We start from the raw sequence: 18394 nt of genomic DNA on the forward strand, positions 1-18394 counted from the left end.
CCATACACTTGTTTTTATCAGCTATTCCAGCCTACCAGACACCAAGACATGTGAGCAGCATTACAGAATTCCTAGGGCCTTCAAGAACAGCTGATAATACTGCAGTAAGCTAGGCTGTTTCAGAAATGCTTTACATGTATTCAGTCCACACAACAACACTATGATACATTATTTATTTATACTATTGCTTAGAGGATTGGTTGTCCCTTATGCCCTATATCTAGTATCTTGGAGCATTGCAGATAAATGGTAACAGGCAATAAATACCCCTTTGTCCTTGTGACATGTAGCACTGCAGACTAATGGTAACAGGCAATAATTCCATATGCCAAGGCAGGTGGGAATTCAGAACCTGCCTTTGTCTTTTATCCTATTGAAATATTAACTAATATTGATTTATTAGTCTTGGATTTCTTAATGTCTTGACCAGACTTCTGAGCCTCATTATCTTCATTGAAGATCTCTACTATAATTCTTTTATCAAAAGTAATCATCTTTTAGCCAAAATAAAACCTTTGCCTTGCCAAAGCCAGGTAAGTCTTAGCAAGTACCATTGGTATAAATAGGGATCCTACAGGTGAGGAGGGTATCAAGGGTCAGGGGATGCAGGTGGTGAGACCCTGGGGCTGAGCCACCCCCTGGCTCTGCTGAGATTCTGTGACTTGGGTATCAGTGTGGTAAAGAGAAGCTCAGGGGATGCAGAACTAGGCTCCCTTGAGGGTTGGGCCAAGCCCAGCAAGGCCAAGCGCTGGGCAGGTGGTGTGGAAAAGTAAGCCTTCTGCTCTTCGGAGTAGCGCTCCTGGGGTGTCACAGCATCCCTGTACGTCCAGTCACGCCAATGGAAATTGAAGCTTTCAAGCAGGGTGATTCGGTCAGTTCTTGTTGGCACACAGTCGAGGGGTTTAGTGGGTGGCAAATCAGGCACTTCTATTCCTGGCAGCAGCAATACCCCTCGGATGGCAAACCAGCCCCCAAATCGGGGATGTATGCACACACCTGATATACGCTGGGGAGAGGATAAAGAAAAGCAAGGTCATGGACATCACCTTGACACAAAGTTCAACTATCACTGCAACTAGGCTTTTTCACTTATTCACACTCAATGGACACTGATTTCACATGTGAGCCTCATCTACTCTTATAGATGAGCTTACTCTGGCCATAAGGAAGGGTTTCTTTTTTTATTTTTAAATTTATTGATTTTTTATAGAGAGGAAGGGAGAGGGGGAGAGAGTTAGAAACATTGAGAGAGAAACATCAATCAGCTGCCTCCTGCACACCCCGCACTGGGGATGTGCCCGCAACCAAGGTACATGCCCTTGACTGGAATCGAACCTGGGACCCCTCAGTCCGCAGGCCGACGCTCTACTCACTGAGCCAAACTGGTCAGGTCAAGGAAGGGTTTCTTAAGCTGAGTCTCAATTTCAAAGTCTCACCACTGATCTAATCATTGCTCTGCCCCCTCCATTATGTAACACTTTTATGAATAGATAGGTTCTCTAATTTGATTACGGACTCCAGAAAGCACATGGGGCTGGACTGCTGGGTAGGGAATACTTTTATCCTGGATTGTGTCTACCAACTCCTTTACCCATGGGAGGTGGGAGAATGTGAGACCTGATATCTTGATGGGCCTTTACCATTTTCTTAAGTCTCTATAGTCATTCATACTTGCCCTCGCACCTGGGTTCCCCAGGGGTCAGCCTCTACATCCTGTCGTTGGTAGTAGTAAGCAGCCCCTGCCACATGGGCTGCTGTCTGGGCCAGAATCTTGGGGCGCCGGTTGGGGTGTACCTCGTAGTCAGCGATAACTTCAACCTGCAGCTCTGGGAGGCTCTGGGATAGAGGACAAGATTGAGGCTTCTTTCAGCATTGCAGGAATCATGACCTTGTCCTAGAGAGCCCTAATTTGTGTCAACAAGGTCCTGTCCTCAGAAGTTGTATTTGAAAGGAAGACAACCTTAAATGGGGTGTGGGGGTGTCCAGTGTGAAGAAAATTATATACGTTAAAGGTCTTGTTCAGAAACCTCCATTATGAGAGGTAAGCTGGCTCTCCCTCCAGAGTTCCAGTGTGGAGGAAGACATGGGAGATCCAGTGTATGTATAATCTATAATAATTCTATAATAAAAGCATAATATGCAAAAATCGACCAAACTGCCAAACAGCAGAACCGTCCGGATGACCACGCTATGACATTCTCTGGTGCCAGGCCAGCCAAGGCGGGTGCTATGTGATTGGTGGTGGGGGTGGGGGGACTGCCATCGCCCCATGACCACCCCACAAAGGGAGGCCCAAGCCACCCTCAGCGGGGCGATCAATCAGGGGCTCTGTGGAACCAGGGAACCAGGGGTGTGTGGCAGTGGACATGGGCAGCGCCAGGCCAAGGTGGGTGTGGGCGGGTGACAGGGCCGCAAAGCCGGCAGCCAGGGCTGCAAAGCCAGCAGCTGGGGGAAGGAAGGAAGGCCTACCCTTGCACGAATTTTGTGAATTGGGCCTCTAGTATGTAAATATGTACATGTGAGTGTGTGGTGGGGAAATATTGTTTTGTCCTTAAAAGCCCCCAAAGACAGCATACAACTTCCAGGTCTAGAGCAAAGACAGGTGAGAGATGCCTGGGAAACGTTGGATTATTCCTATTTCACTTGGAGGTCAAGGGAAATCTGGTCTGAGGTTCATTTAGTTGCCCATCAGTGTAGGGCGAGTGAGACTGATTTCCGACCTGGTGGGGGGTGGCTGCTAGAGGAAGGTGACCCAACTTGCATTGAGAATGCAGAATGGGGAGATCACAATGTCAAGGCTGGATTTTATCCTATGGAAGTGGCTCCTAACCTTAGATAGGTCTAGTCCTGCATTGAGCTTGGAGTAGCTAAAAGCAGTTGCAGGTTTAGAAGCTGGGGGAGGATATGAATGCTGCTCACCTTTCTAACACGGCCTAGGTGGTAGGCCACACATTGGTCCACAGGGTCAGTCAGTGGTTGGAGGTGGCCGCTCTGCAGGAAGGGCTTGAGGGCCCGGTCAAACATGGCAGGTGTGCTGAGTACCAGGAAGGCCAGGGTAGGTCCTGGCAGGGGCAGGTGGAAGGCTGAAGGCAGGACTGCATTGTACCATGCCACCTGGAACAGAAAATACATACCTTAACCTGACATTCAAGGTCTCATATACCGTGCCCCAGCCTCCATCTCATTCAATCCCTGAATTTCTACTGATGCTCTGTGATGTGTGTTTATGGGACATTTGTCTGAATTTGACAGAAGTTTAGAATAGAGAGGGAATTAATGAACAACTAATAAGAAAACAGTTGACTGGTGCAATGACAGGGCCAGGTGACAGTCCTCTGAAATTAGAAAAGGCTTCTTGGAAGCTGAGTCTTTAAGGCTGGGAGGGAAGTGAACAGGCCGATGTGGGGAGGAAGACTCTGGTGTGTATTCTAAAAGATGACAGCATAAACAATGTCAGGCAAAAAGTACAGGGCGTATTTGGAGAATTGGAAATTGTTTAGTTTGACAGAAGTGGAGTTGAAGGGTCTGCAGAGGGGAGCAGAGGGAGAAAAGGCTGGAGATCAGTAGGAGTGTGATTATGACTGGCCTTGGATACCAATTTAGGAATATGGGTCTAATTTGGTAATAATGCAGGCCATTAAAGATTTAAGGAGTAAACTGACATGATCAGGTTTTGGAAAGATTAATGTAGCTGCAGTGTGCAGGATGGGTTGGAGGCAAAATGACAGCAAGGTTATTGCAGTATATCCAAATGTGAAATGGTTTGGACTAGAGCATATATTGGATGGAAGAGAATGGATTTGGGAGATGCAGGAGACAGATTCCTAAAGGTTCTGGTGGCTGATTGGATGTGGGGTGGGGAAGTGAGAGTAGGAGCCTAGAATGACTGGCAGGGCTTCAGTACAATAGCTCCAACTAGCCAAGACCACCTGACCCACCAGATAGGCATCCTTAGTGTCCCCCCATATCTGCTACCCACCACCTCCTTTATTAAAGCTGTTCCTGATATTTGGAATGTACATAACCCTCCTTCCTTCCAGCCTATCTTTTCTTTTTAAAATGTTTTTACTAACTTTTAGAGAGAGAGAAACATCGATCAGCCGAACTTTGGGGTTTGAGCCTGCAACCTGGGCATGTGCCCTGACTGGGAATTGAACTGGTGACTTATTGGTGAATGGAATGATGCAACCAAATGACCCACACTGGCTGGGACCAATCTATCTTTTCATATAAAGCTCAACTCCATTTTTGGAAAGTCCTCTCTCTCAAACTAGACCCAACCTATCCCCTTCCTCTATAACCTCTCCTGGTACTGCTGTGGGCCACTCAGTGGAAGGGGTGAGAGTGGGCTGTCTCTTAAGCAATAAGCAAAGGGTTCAAGCTGAGATGATTTAGCTTTCTGTTCAAGTATATAGCTCAATGGAGGGGGCACCAGATAAGGAGAAAATGAACTTACATAAACAAGGGAAAGTGGTGGTGCAAGACTTGTGTGTCAGTAGGGTGCAGTTGCTAAACCCAGCCCAGTGGCTGGTGATTGGCAACACTATTAATTATTCTTTTGTTGGAAGGAACAAACCAGCCAGTTGTTTGCTTGTTCAACAGCAGGAATGCCCTTTCTTTTCAAATGACCTAAATCCTAGCCTTGCAAACCTTCCAAGACTTGCCCTCTTCTAATTCCTTCAGGAAGCTGCCCAAGTGATTCTGGCCCTAAGGATGCCTTTCTTCCCGTCGATTATGTTAAGTGACAGCCACAAGGTTACTGGATCGTCGACAGCTCCTACCTACCCAAGCCCCCAAGACATTCTGTCCCAGGAGATCAGATGTACACGGGACCAGAGGAGCTCCGGAAGGACCAGGAGGCTTACGGAGGCTTACGGGCCTCACGCCGGTAGCTCCGAGGCCAATCATATACCTCACCCTAGCACCGCAGGAGAGATAAACAAACCTGGAAGGGGTAAACCTCGAAGCCAAAAGGGCACAACGTGTCCTCAATCTTCTGCTTCAGCTCAGCGACTTGCGGCTCCATGCTGTATGCTACACGCTGAGCTTGCTGGGGAATGGAGTCTCAAGGTTAACCGGGGCCGTTAATTTTCAGGGCAGCTTGGACTCCATTTCCCAAGATCTTGTGCGACTCATAGCGGGACACAGTTGCCTTTGCGCGATGCATCTTGGGATACGTAGTTTATTTGTTCCTTGGAAACAACCACTACGTAATCAGAAAGACTCGATTTCCCGACAAGCTTCACGGTGGGGGTGTACATGCACGTATTACCTCCAGGGAAACGTAGTTCGGTTGCCTCCATCGTGGGTTGTTTCCGCGAGACGAGAACTCAGTTTCCCAAATGGCACTGCGGCAGCCAGTCCAAAGGCAGACTTTCCTGGCCTACTAGAGGTTTTGAACCCTGCGGCGGCAGTAGTAGCTGGTGTAGGTTCGGCAGGGTGGCGCTAGTATCCTGCGTCTGGGAAGGTCTTGACCAAGATTCGGCGCCTTAAACTCCTTCCTAATATGTACATACCAGGGTATCCCGCTTTTCCCCTAGTTCCCCAAGTACGCCTCTCCCCTGACTAGTCCCAGAGGCGTAGTTTTGGTCTGATATTGCATCCCTACCCCTAGTATTCCCTCTTTCAATTGACGTTGTGGCCTTTCCTGAGTTGTGTGTCGGTTGTTCCGTGCTGGGAGAGCAAGGGCACAAGACGCCGGGGAGACAGACCCCTTGCCGTAGGCTGTGAGTATGAACCTGAGCTGGTCTGAGCAGCTCGATGCGCTTCTCAATGCTACTGACGGAAATGTGGCCAGGACTAAGGTAAGGGGAAGTGAGCCCCCGGTTGTTTGCTTGTTCAACAGCAGGAATGCCCTTGGGAGTGTGGGTTAAAGGACTCGGACAAATCTCATGAACATGCACGTGTTTCTTTTGTAGCAGCGGTTGTATCCCCGTGGCGTCGCTGCTGCAGGTAAGTATTGTCTCCTTTTCTACCCCCTTTCAGGATCTCTTCTCTCTTTCAGGAAGGTCTCTTTCAGGATCTTCCTTTTCCAGTGCCTGTACCATCCATTATTCCTTCCGGTGTCCAACTATTTACTTTCTTGAACAAACGTCTGTCCCCTCTTATCCCTCTCAACACCCACCCCCTGCTAAGTGTTGCATTTGTCCTTTATTTCTTCAGCAGGAGATCTGACTGGGACCTGGATTCCCCCTAATCACTTGCTTCCCCAACCAGGAGCCCAAGCTCAACAGCCTTGGGCTCTAGAGACCCCTATTGTTCCAGAGAGGCTAAATTGGGCTGAGCTCCATAAGACATCTTCTCTCTGGGATGAAGTTACTATTCTTAGATCCCAGCTTCGATCCCAGGGTCAGGTGAGGCTTGGAATCCTAGGTGTGTGCTAGTATATGTGGTGTTCGTGTGAGACAAGGATACCAGGAGTTGGGGTATCACAGTAGCTCATGTGGTTTTCTGCCTGGGTAGGTGACTGAGGCACTAAGACAAGCTGTGCAGGGCCTGCTGAAAGAGCAAGAGCAGCAGAAGTACCAAATCTGTGCCCTGGAAGGTATCTGGCCAGTTCTTTTCTTCATACACAAAGCCTCATACATATGCAGACAATTTTGTGGCACACTTGTTGTGTGTGCATTTGTATCTTGATTCACTATTATATAGTCTCTAGGCTCATGTGTGAAGTTCTTAGAGGGGTTGACCCCCCCCAACTTGTCCTATTATAGCATCACTAAAGTTGATGCAGGGGGGCCCAGAGCGGAAGGCTCTTCTCCTGGAGCAACGCCTGGACCGGCTGAGAAGGGAACTGAGGGGCCTTCGGAGCCAGGTGCAGGAGCAGGCCCAAGCGCAAATACAAGCAGGTCCACAAAAGTGCAGTGTTACCGGTGGCCTTCACCAAGAGCTGCAGAATGAGTAAGTGATGGCAAGACCTCTCCTTCAGGCCTTGGAACTCCAGGTACTCTGGTAGCCTCCTCTGGGCTTCTTGATTGGCTTTTTAGAATGAAACTGCTGTCATCCCTGTAGGAGGCAACTGCTGTGGGAGGAGTCAGAGGTTCTGAGGGAAGAACTGAAGTTGCTGCGGGACCAGCTGAGTGAGTAAAAGATGGAGGGAGGTTCACTTGTCTTGTTTTCTGGAAAGCCTTCTTATTCTCCCAATAAGTGGCCATAGCTCTAAATGCTTGAGCTACTCCGAAGTCTGGCCAAGTATTTGTCTTGCCTCCAAAGGTGTGATCCTACTCTCCCCAGTCAGCTTGGAAACTTCTTATCAGCTGGACCAGAATGCTTCTATCTCAGTTTTCAGCACCAGACTGGGAACAAGGCAGGGAGGAAGAAGGAAAGAAGTTGGGGAACGGCCTTCTTCTTAAAAAACAAAAATCTTTATTGATTTCAGAGAGGGAGGGAGAGAGAGAGAGATAGAAATATCACTGATGAGAGAGAATCATTGATCGGCTGCCTTCTGCACGCCCCACACTAGGGATTGAGCCCGCAAGCTGGACATTAGAGACACAGTCTTCTTACATGTTCTGTTCTCTCATCTGCAGCCCAGCATCAGGAGCTGATGCTGAAACAGATGGCTGAGGGGCGGCAAGTTCAGGCCCGCAGCTGGAAGGTAGGACCAGGATTGGACCTTCATAACTCCCTGTTGTGGCCCCTCCCTTTCTCTGTCTATCCTGTTCTGCAGGCAGGCCAGGATACTCTTTCTCTTCCCTATCTCTTCCTCTTCCCTGTGATGACTTCACCTCCCTTCAAAGCTCTTCTTCTTCCTAAGCCCTCTCCTCCAATTATGGGGAGGAGGGTTTCTCCTGGAGAGGGAGAGGTTTGGTTCTACCTGGGACCGTAATCTGGCAGATGTTGGAGCAGCTGCAGAGTGGCCAGGAGGGCAAGGAGGCTGCCAGGACAGAGGCCGAGGATGCCCGGCGGGAGCATGACCTCCTCAGGTCAGGGGGTGTGGGTACCTTTGTCAGTGAAAGGGATTTATCTTACAGAGGCCAGGAATTGGGGACCAAAGTTCAGCTATCCTATATTTGACACTAGAGGCCCAGTGCATGAAAATTCGTGCACTTGGGGGTGGTCACTCAGCCCGGCCTTCGCCCTCTCACAGTCTAGGAGCCCTCAGGGGATGTCCAACTGACAGCTTAAGCCTGCTCCCTGTGGGGAGTGGGCCTAAGCCGCAGTCTGGCCTCCCTCTGCGGGAGGTGACTGGTGGGCCGATCTAGGGCTGGCAAGTGGCCAGCCCCACCCCCCCATCACCCCACTGCTGCCAGTCACCACCGCCCCCCCCCCCCCAATTGCCGTCCACTCGCTCTGTCCACTGGCACCCGCCTTGGCTGGCCTGGCGCTGCCTGCTCACTGGCCCCGCCCCCCGCTGACTGATGGTTCTGCCGTTCGGTCGATTTGCATATTAGGCTTTTATTATATAGGATGGGCCAATAGGGGCAGCATGAGTATCTGGGTTACAGCCCAAAAGGGCAGTAGTGGGTATTCTTTATTTGATATGGAGTCAGTGAGGTATCTGTATGTTTGGAAGATAAAGTATGAGTTCTGGCCTCAGGAAGGAGGACAGTTCCATGCTGGAAGGGTCCCTTTGACCCACCATCACCATTGCTTTCCCTTTCCAGGACCTCTGTTCACGTCCTTGAGTCGAAGCTACCCCTGGCTGCCACCTTTGCCATGTCTCTTTCTTCATCTAGCTCTGAAGTCAGTCATCAGGACAGTAACAGTAGCTGGGAACTTTTAAAGAAGCTAGGTGAGGATAAGGGCAGGGATCCCAGTTGTGGGGAAGGCTGAATCTAAATGATGCCTGAATGCCACCTGCCAAATTGTTCGGCACTAGGTGGTAGGGAGTCTCTGCCTTTTTCTTTGTGAATCCATCGACCTCTGTTGCTACTTCTCCCAAGTCAGACCTATATGTACTTCCCCAACAGACAAGCAGTTCTGTGTATCACAGTGCTTGCTGATGGTTTGTTCTGTCTTTCCTTTCTCTCCTCTTAGATCTCCAGAAGAGCACCCTTTCTAACCTGGAACCCAGCAACTTCCAGCTCCAGGTCCAGAGCCTTGAGCAGGAGGACCTGTCCTTTAATGGCTCCAAGATACTCCTGAGTGACCTGTAGGGATTTGTAAGAGTGGTAGGATAAAGTCTTTGCTCACCTTCCCCTCAAGGCCCGGTTTCTGGGCTCCCTGCCCCTACCCTCTTGATCTAGCTGGTATCTGCCCTCCCTACTGAGTCTTGTCACTGCCTGCCCACCTGCCCACCAACTGCAGTAAAATGGCTTAACCCTCTCTGATGTATTTTCTTTGAATCAGCACCCACATGGGATAGACTCAGCTGTACCTTTTCTTCCTCCTGTAACATGACTACTACCTACCATCTCTCTCTCAGAAATCCAAGTTCATAGACATTTATTTCTGTACCTTCTGAATTCAAACCCTGTGCTCAGTAGAACTTGGAAGGAGGTGGGAGCTCTCACTTTGGTGGGAGAGGTAGGACAATGCTCTGGGGCAGTACTGCTGTGGGGATGCAGAGGAGGACGAGACATTCTAGTGGGCCTTGGACCGTAATAGGAGGCTTTCTCTCCTTGTCTCCGCTTCTGCTCTTGAGGCTTACTCCAGCCCTCCCACACCTCTTCATCCTTAAGCAGTCCAGGCTACACTTCTGTAGCAGTCTATTTCCTGGTCTCCTTTCAGTCTCTCTGCCTCTAATCCAGTGGGTTTACAGTTTTTTGACTGTGACCTCCAGTAAGAAATAGGTTACATTATAGCTTAGTAAATTTAAATGTATATATTTATTAACTGAAACAAATCTAATGATTCAGTACTTATGCTTACTAGGAGTGATGCCCTCTGATATTTCCCATTATATTAAAAATTTTTTTGTGGCTATTGGTTCTGATCCTTCCACCATTGGTTGCTCTCTGGAAAATATATTTTCCTAGGTAGACTATGGGCATATTACTTTCTCCTTACTTGGGCTTTGTATTTTAGACAATGCAGTTCAGGATTTCCTTAGTAGCAATAGCATCTCACTGAGGTCTCAGGAGATCTCTTCCACTGCTAAATATAGCGAAACGATAATGCCATTCATCCACCAAATGGCTGTTTATTACATACCAGTTCTAGTATGTATTTACCCTGAGCTAAGATATGCAGTGGGCTCATGTAAAAGTCCCACTGCTTAGCTCAGTCCAGCTGGGAAGAGGAAACAGTTATCTGAAATAAAAGCATCATAAAAGACTGATGGCAGGAACTACTTCCTTTATGGGGTGCATTCAAGGCCCTGAAATAAGTAGCAGACAGGTCATGAAGAGTGGCCTTTGATATCCAAATAAGGCAATCCTTGGTTTTTACCCCACAGCATTAGGGAGATTGCTGAGAGTGGAATGGTAGAGATCAAGTCAAACAGAACCTATTTAAAAAAACAAACTAAAAAAACTTCCCATCAAGGCTTACTTTCCTGCTAAACCAGGTATAAGGAACTCCTGATTGTTAAATATTTTACTATTCAGGTGATACATCTGGCATGGTGGCATTATTCATTTAGTTTTACTTACTACCAGTGCTCTACTTATCAGCTACTTTACATTGGGCTTTGTGGAAGATATGTTTGCAAGGGTGCCAGAGCTCTTCACAGCAGAAACATTTAATAGCTATGTGGATCAATGGTATTTGAACCATCACCAGGGGGCAGCATATGACTTGTTTTCAGAAGAATACGAAATACAGAAAAGCTTTCCGGCCTAGGGGACTAGGCTACAGTGCTCTTTTCTCCCTTCAGAGATCCTGTGAGCTAATAATTAATCTTCCTAAAACAGTGTCCTGTTAAGGCTTCTCTCCTGCTCAGGAATCTTTTATACACAGCATAAAAAAAAGGACAAACTTGGCGTTGAAGCCCAACCCACATTTAAACCTCTTATCTTTCCATTCTTATCCTCTACCAAAAACTCTATTGCTACCAAGAATGCACATCACCTATACTCCAACCATAGTAATCTCATACCCATGGGGAATATGTTCCAAGACCTTGAGTGGATGCCTGAAAACACAGAGTACCAAACCCTGTGTATATTATGTTTTTTCCTATACATACCTACCTATAACAAAGTTTAATTTATAAATTAGGCACAGTAAGAGATTAACAACTAATAAATAGAACAATTATGACAATACACTGTCATTAAAGTTATGTGAATGTGGTCTTTCAAATACTGTACTGTACTCACCCTTTCTGTGATGTAAGATTATAAAATGCCTATGTGAAGAGATGGAATGAAGTGAATGAGACATTATTAAGGGTTACTTGAACACAAGCACTGATCAGACAGTCGATCTGATAACCTACATGGCTGTTAAGTGGCTAGCCAGCAAGTGTGTAGCATATGCAGCATGGATATGCTGGACAAAGGGATGATTCACATTCCAGCAGGATGTAGCAGGACTACATGAGATTTCATAACACTATTCAGAATGGCTATAATTTAAAATTATGAATTGTTTATTTCTGGAATTTTTTCAGACCACAGTTGATCATGGGTAACTGAAACCACAGAAAGTGAAACTGAGGATTCTGCTGTATTCAAATTCCACTCATCTGTCAAGACCCTTGACAGCAGGTCTAGGAGACAAGTCTAAATATGTAGGAAAGTTGATCTCTAAACCCCAGGCATGCTGATCAATGATTCTCTCTCATCATTGACTTTCTGTCTCTCCCTCTAACTTCCTCTCTGGAAAAAAAAAAAAATCATTGATTGGCCACCTCCTCTCCCCCCCCCCTCCTCCCCTACTGAGGATTGAGCCTACAACATAGGCATGTGGCCTGGCTGGGAATCAAACTGTGACCTCCTGGTTCATAGGTCCACACTCAACCACTGAGCCATGCCAGTGGGCTCAATAAAAAAAGGTTATAAGTGCCCAAGGTCCAGGCATGTGGAAAGCATGAAGAAATGTGTGCCTGATGAACAGCTGAATAGAATTATAGTCTCTACCCAGCTCTTTCAAAATCCTCGGTTTTCAAGCCAACTCAAGTAGCCTTCACCAGAATTAATCTCTTAACCTAGTGAATTGCTCCTTCAGCTTTTTGTTTAACCCTATCCATTGCTGTTACTATCTCAAGTAGTTAACACAGTAATTGTTTATGTAACAGTTTCCTCCCCTGCCGCGACCCGCCCCCCTCCCCCCGTCCCCCCCCCTCCCCCCCACTCCCCCACTATGCTGAGATGCAGGAGGCTGTGTTCACAAGACTTTTCCTTAAACAGATAGTCTTACTCAACTATACTTTCACCAACCCAAAAGCTGCGCCAGTCGAATACATTTTCTTTGGGTTTGTTAATTATCCTCGTTTATATGTTTGGAATTTGGATTGGTCCACTTTGTGTTTACTGTCCCGCCTTCTGCGAGGCTCTCGGCCTGGGGTTTCCCCCAGGTGCATTCCCTCCGCCCCGTCCCTCCTTCCCAGCACACTGCCTCTTCTGTTTTCACCTCCACTTCCTTCTTATTGGTTCCCTTCCTCCTCCAGAGTTGGCGCCTAGGGCTGTTGATTGGCTTTTCTCGACGCCCATTGTGCCCACCCTCATACCACGTGGCATTCCTGACACTAATTGGTCAGTTTCACCACCTCGTTGATTAAGGATTGACTATTGATTGGCTGCTATGAGGGAGGGCTTGAGGAGAAGGGCGTGGCCAACTGAAGCCACGCCCCCAACTCCTCTGACCGGCTGGGCAGGCGTTTCAGTCGCAGGCGGCTGGGGAGCCCTGCGGGTCTTCCATCTGCCCTCTCTGGCTCCCCGGACGGATCATCCTGGTCCCGCCAAACAGGCGGGGGGAGCGGCCCTGACTGTGGGGCCATGGCAGTAGACTCCTCGTCCTCCATCGCCGCTAGCTCCGCGGAATCGCCGGCTTCTGCGCGAGGGACCCCCACCGCCTCTGCAGGCTAAGAGCCGCCGCCGCCTCCGAGCTGTGAGGGCTACTATGCTCCCTCTTTGCCGCCGCTCCCCCCTCCCGCTCGCGCAGGCACCCCTCTGGCTGCTCAGTCCCGCCTCAGGTAACGCCAGCAGAGCACGTGAGGCTCCAATCCGGGGCACCCGGGCCCGCGCCCGCGGCTGCTACGTCGCCTCGGCTCCGGAGCATAGGCGCTCGGGTTGCTTGACACCGACAGGACCTCTTCGTTTCCCAGAGGTGTGCCTCTCAGCTCTTGGGGACACTCCTCTTCTCCTTCCCCTTCTCTTTTCACTTCCCTTAAGGTCCCGGGACAACCCCCGCCCCAGCCCCCTCACTCTCACCCTCGCAGCCTCAGAGGCCTGGAACCCATTAGAAGTTCCTTCTTATCACGACCTGGTCCTTGACTCCTCTCAGGGACTTTCCTCACTTCAGAGACTCAAGAAATTTAATTTCTTCAGAGAACGTTCTGGGACCTCCAACTCCACATTGAGAGCCTCTTCCTCTCAGTTATACCCTCCTCCCTGAGAGATCTGGTCTCCCTCACTTTGCTTCCCTCAAACATAGACTTCTCTCGCAAACATCCACTTCTCCCCTCGAAAGATTCTTCGCTCCCTCAGACACCACTGCCTCTCTCTCCTCCCGTCACCCCTCTTCGCTGCCTCCTCTGCCTTTACACTTCACTTGAAGACTGGACTAAGTCAGTGTTGTTTTAAAACCTTTCAATTTATACCTCTAAGAAAACCTTGCTGGAGAATTTGGACTGGATTATGTAGGCATGGGAGCCATTGCAGGTTTTGTAAGTAGGAATTTGGTATGATTGATTATCTGATGAAAATGTGGAGGGAGAACTGAAAGTGAAGGCAGTGTGGATGCAGAAAGCCTAGGTAGGCAGGAAAACTAGTGCGCTAACTGGAGTAATGGTAGGAAAATGAAGAGAATGGCATGCGATTCTATGAAGTTTCAAAACAGGTGACAGAATTCGTGGGAGGTTTCTGACTTGACGGATGGGGTGTGTTGGTAGTGTTAATTGAAGTGGGGGACATAAACAATTTTGAGGGAAGGTAATGAATTTGGTTTTGGACAAGTTCAGTTTGAGGTGTTTTTCAGATATTACCGTGGGTAGCTGAAAATTTTGGTCTGAAAATTAGGAAAAAGGTTAGAATGGAATACATAAATTTGAAGGATCAGCAGAGAATATATGGGTGATATTTGAAGCCTTAGCATGGACAGTAATACTGAAAGAAGAGAAGGGCTGCGGACCACAAGGAACATTGTTGTTGGAAGGGTAACAGACGCTGAGAAAGAGGGTTTAAAGGAATGGGACAGGAACTGGAGTAGAATGGCATTACTATAGAAGCCAAAGGAAGAAAGAGTTTCAAGAGGGAGGGGGCAACCATCAGTGTCTGGTGCTCCAGAGGTCTAGTAGAATGAGGATTAGGAAGAAACCATTGAATTTTGCAATTAGGAAATCACTTGTTCCCTTTGAAAGACACTTTAGATACCATGATGATGGCAATAATAGCAGTGGTCAGATAATAGTGGATTGAGGAGTAAATGGGAGGCAGTGAGTAAAATTACTTTCAACAAGTGTGGTTGTGAAGGAGAGTCCATGGTAGTGAAACTTGATTTTGAATATATTATATTCTAGGCACCATAAAGTTGCTTTGCAGATCACACAGCCTTGTGACTTAGGAATTAGTATCCCTCTTATAGTTGGGAAGACTATAGGCAAGAATTTGAACAAGTTCTGTCTAGCTTTGAAACCTGTGTTTTTTCCACTGTGGCACGTGTGTATTTTTCTTTTTAGTATGGGTGGAACAGTTTTGTGAGTTGAGGGGAAATTTACCTAGGAAATATGTTGGGCATTTCATTCTTTGACACCCAAAAGGATAGAAGTCAAGGTGGATAATGATGTGAAGATAATGATAGATGGGAAAGAAAGTGAGGGGATTTGACAGATGGCCTTATTTTCTTGGTGTGATTAATTATCTGTGAAGTCAGTTTTCTCTGGAGATGGAACGAACTATGGTGAGTTTATGATTTGGGTATTACATATGGCCATGGAAATATTTTGTGGAAAATGAAAGAGGAATGGATTAAGGAGTTAAAGATTGCTGACCACATTGAGGGCCCAGTTAAAATTAGAAATAATATATTTGTAATAGGGCTGGGATTATAAGAACTAAAACCTTCAGAGGGGCTGGCATCCGTAGAGAATAAGGACACAAACAGAAATGTGTTGAAGACGAGGTTTTCTATGACATACAGAATGGGAAAGCTGAGAGTTCAGTATTTCAAGGTAAAAACAAACAAAAAAATGGTGTAACTGTCTTAGTGCTGTTGAAGGGGAATGGAAGTATAGTTTATTGAAGTAGTGGGAGGTTAAGGTGCTAAGTATGTTGAACATGTCATCAGTATGAATGTCAATAGTGACCCAATATGATAGCAGCAAATGGAACAGAGGAGATATTGGGTCCTATAGGTGGAGCTGCTCAGAATTGAGGCACTCAGAATTGCATTGGAGTTTCTTGGCACTTTTTAGAAAGTAGTTCTAAATGGTACAGATGTTTGTATGTGAATTAATGTTGAGATCCTCAGATGCTTGGTGCCCTGAATGTATGATGTATTATTCTCTTATACAGATGATCTCAAACACAAATCCTTTGAAAGTTGGCATATGATGGGCCTGTTTAATTCTATTTAAAAGTATATGTTTTGGAAGGCGAGGCTAGGGACTCACCACACAAGGATCTCCAATAACATTTTGTACTTAGGTTAATTTTTAACAGAAAATTATGTATTTACATATGCACTCATTCATTGTCTCCCTTAGAATAGAAAGCTGACTTGAAAGTGTTTATAGATATGTTCTTAGTGTCGTACACTTTATTGTTTGCCAGATGAATGTTGTGTTGGAATTTGAAACCTATGATAAGGGCTTTTATGAGAATTTCGTCTCCTGTCAATGAATGAAGCCCAGTCATCATATTGTATAGTGTGGGTGATAGTGAATGTTTTGGACTAACATTGAGTATTATACTCTTTTCCAAGTCATCATATGGAGATGACTTCAGTGTGAACATACTAGTGTTATTTTTTGCTGAGCATTCAGCGGCAGTAGTTGTTTCATAAAAAAGCCTTCTTGTGATAATTTTTAAGTCTTCCATTCCTGAAAATTTCAGAAAGGAAAAGCAATGGAAATCCTAATGATAATCAACCCTTGTTAGCTATATGGTTGTAGGCAAATTTCTTATCCTCTGAGCTTTAGTTGTTTTTTAAAAATTTAATCTTTGATTAGGTAACACATTCAATTGGTTAAGTAAATATTTGCATATTTATGTTTTATGTAAACAGTGAAAGTGTCACTCCTGTGCCTATTCCCCCATCCACCTAGTTCCATGCCCATTCCCAATCACTTTTACTAGTTTCTTTATATTCTTTTAGACTTTCTTTAGGCAAATGCTTATTATTTTCATATTTTTACCATTTTTCATGCAAAAGTTAACCCATAGTTCTCCACTGTTCTGTACCTTCTCTCTCCCTAACCCCCAATCTGCTTTTTTCACTTAATATATCTTAGAAACATTTCAGATCAGTATATAGAGAGCTTCTGCTTTAAATAAACAAAAAAACCCCTGCATAGTATTACATTCAGTGAATGTATCATAATTTAACTATTTCTTTATTGTTGGACATTTGTGTTGCTTCCAGCCTTTTGATATTCTAAGCAACTTTATAATGAAGACCCTTGAACAAATGTCATTTTACATGTGTGTAAAGGTATTTGTGGGATACATTTGCAAAAAGTGGGACTTCTAAGTATATACTAATTATGAAAAAATATTGCCAAGTTGCTTTCCTAGTGATTGTTCTAATATACATTGCCTGTTCACTCAACATTAGCTATATCACAGCTAATACTTATATGGTACTTACTATGGGCCATATACTATTCTAAATGCTTGATATACATAACCTCATTTAATCTTAGTAACATCCTTTTGAGATAAGTACTATTATTATCTCCACTTTTTAGATGAATAATTGAGGAGTATAGAGAATTTAAGTGACTTTCCCAAATCACACAGCTAATGTGGCAGAAATTAAAATTAAGCACTCTGGCTCCAGGATCAGTGTTGTTAATATTATGCTTTGCTATTATCAAACTTGAAGTTTTGCCAATCTGATAGAGAAAAATGATACCTCAGAGAAATTTTTAAAAATTACATTAAGGTTAACCATCTTTTTATATTGTTTGAGTCACTCATTTTCCTTTTCTGTAAACTGTTTAAATTCTTTACCTATTTTTCTGTGGGGTCATAGGAATCCTTCCTGTTGATTTATAGGTCTCTCTTTATATATGATATATAAATATCAAACATATAAGATAATTTTTTGTCTGTGGTATTGCAAATACTTTTTCATCTTGATATTGTCTTCTACTTCTTTTATTTTATTCCCATGCAGATCTTTTAGATTTTTACGTAGACAAACTTCTCAATCTTTTTCTTTATACCTTTAGGATTTTGATTCATAGTTAAAAAGGCCTTCCCCATTTGAATCCTTAGTTTTTTTATCTATCCCACAGGAGTGAGAAAATTGAATTATTGTGAAGGTCAAGGTGCTTTGTCAACTGTAAATCATGATACAGATATAATAAGGTGTTATTTATTAATTTGTCTTCTTTTTTAAAAAAATATATTTTTATTGATTTCAGAGAGGAAGGAAGAGGGAGAGAGAGATAGAAACATCATGATGAGAACCATTGATCGGCTGCCTCCTGCACGCAGCCCACAATCAGGCATGTGCCCTTGACCAGAATCAAACCTGGGACCCTTCAGTCTACAGGCCGACGCTCCATCCACCGAGCCAAACCGGCTAGGGCTAATTTGTCTTCTGAACAAGCTGTATAGAGACTGTCATATCTTCTCCTACATTAAATGTAATAGAATGACATAATTTTTTTTTCCATAATGTGGGAAACTAGGGTGGTATTGATCTTTTGGTTAATGTTTTCTTTGGACAATTTGCATGGGATCTTTTTTGAAAGTAAGGACTGTGGAAATCCTGAAGTATTTTTGCATACTTTAGTGTTGTTCTTTGTGTTAGGTATAATTAGAATCTGACTAAAAGTTCTGAAAAATTGTTTTGCTTTTACATTAGCCATGGTTCACTAATTTGCACATAATTTACTATGTGCATCTCCAAATAAGTCTTATACAATCTTAATATTATCACACTTAGCAAAATTAATACTTTTCTACTATACTCTAATAGTAATCCTTGTTAAGATTTCCCCAGTTGTCTTTTTTTTTTAATGTCTTTTTTTTTAATTGACTTTTTTTTTTTAAGGAAGAGAGAGAGAAAAAAACATTGACTTGTTATTTCACTTATTTATGCATTCATTGGTTGATTCTTTTTTTTTTTTTAATATATTTTATTGATATTTTACAGAGAGGAAGGGAGAAGGATAGAG

General features: G+C 45.1%; 3 protein-coding genes across 7 annotated transcripts in view; 2 read left to right on the forward strand and 1 right to left on the reverse strand.

Annotated features, from left to right (window-relative positions):
- Window positions 1–159: 159 nt before the first annotated feature.
- MMACHC (metabolism of cobalamin associated C) lies at window positions 160–5153 on the reverse strand. Its single transcript, XM_008151325.3, has 4 exons — window positions 4946–5153; window positions 2920–3114; window positions 1684–1836; window positions 160–1006 (listed from the first exon to the last, which is right to left on the reverse strand). The coding sequence occupies exons 1-4, from the start codon at window positions 5024–5026 to the stop codon at window positions 590–592; spliced, it is 846 nt and encodes a 281-aa protein (XP_008149547.1). The 5' UTR covers window positions 5027–5153; the 3' UTR covers window positions 160–589.
- Window positions 5154–5309: 156 nt separating this feature from the next.
- On the forward strand, window positions 5310–9267 carry CCDC163 (CCDC163 homolog). Of its 3 annotated transcripts, none has more exons than XM_028160124.2 (10): window positions 5310–5804; window positions 5919–5952; window positions 6163–6353; window positions 6463–6544; window positions 6714–6900; window positions 7012–7079; window positions 7530–7597; window positions 7837–7925; window positions 8679–8734; window positions 8980–9267. In XM_028160124.2, the coding sequence occupies exons 1-10, from the start codon at window positions 5733–5735 to the stop codon at window positions 9096–9098; spliced, it is 966 nt and encodes a 321-aa protein (XP_028015925.2). In that variant the 5' UTR covers window positions 5310–5732; the 3' UTR covers window positions 9099–9267. The 3 variants fall into 3 exon arrangements, with proteins under 3 accessions (XP_028015925.2, XP_054577324.1, XP_028015924.2); XM_054721349.1 differs by having other exon boundaries at window positions 5312–5804; window positions 6166–6353; window positions 8607–8734; XM_028160123.2 differs by having other exon boundaries at window positions 5313–5804; window positions 8607–8734.
- Window positions 9268–12671: 3404 nt separating this feature from the next.
- TESK2 (testis associated actin remodelling kinase 2) overlaps window positions 12672–18394 on the forward strand; it is a 120717-nt gene continuing 114994 nt past the window's right edge. For 2 of the 3 annotated variants that reach the window (XM_008151206.3, XM_028160116.2), the window contains exon 1: window positions 12672–13021. The gene's annotated coding sequence lies outside the window, so the exon portion shown is untranslated. Of the gene's footprint in view, window positions 13022–13061; window positions 13156–18394 lie in introns of those variants that run through there. The other variant, XM_054720386.1, reaches the window with a different exon arrangement.

This window comes from Eptesicus fuscus, chromosome 9, assembly GCF_027574615.1.
Source record: "Eptesicus fuscus isolate TK198812 chromosome 9, DD_ASM_mEF_20220401, whole genome shotgun sequence".
NCBI classification, from domain to species: domain Eukaryota; kingdom Metazoa; phylum Chordata; class Mammalia; order Chiroptera; family Vespertilionidae; genus Eptesicus; species Eptesicus fuscus.

Bases quoted from the DNA above. Each gene is read 5' to 3' on its own strand.
- MMACHC (XM_008151325.3), bottom strand. From the start codon at position 5,026: ATGGAGCCGCAAGTCGCTGAGCTGAAGCAGAAGATTGAGGACACGTTG. The intron at 1,837-2,919 runs GTGAGCAGCATT...CCTCTATCCCAG, and splicing joins ACCTAGGCCGTGTTAGAAAG to AGCCTCCCAGAGCTGCAGGT. The intron at 1,007-1,683 runs GTGCGAGGGCAA...TCCTCTCCCCAG, and splicing joins CTGACCCCTGGGGAACCCAG to CGTATATCAGGTGTGTGCAT.
- CCDC163 (XM_028160123.2), top strand. From the start codon at position 5,733: ATGAACCTGAGCTGGTCTGAGCAGCTCGATGCGCTTCTCAATGCTACT. The intron at 7,598-7,836 runs GTAGGACCAGGA...GTAATCTGGCAG, and splicing joins TTCAGGCCCGCAGCTGGAAG to ATGTTGGAGCAGCTGCAGAG. The intron at 8,735-8,979 runs GTGAGGATAAGG...CTCTCCTCTTAG, and splicing joins GGAACTTTTAAAGAAGCTAG to ATCTCCAGAAGAGCACCCTT.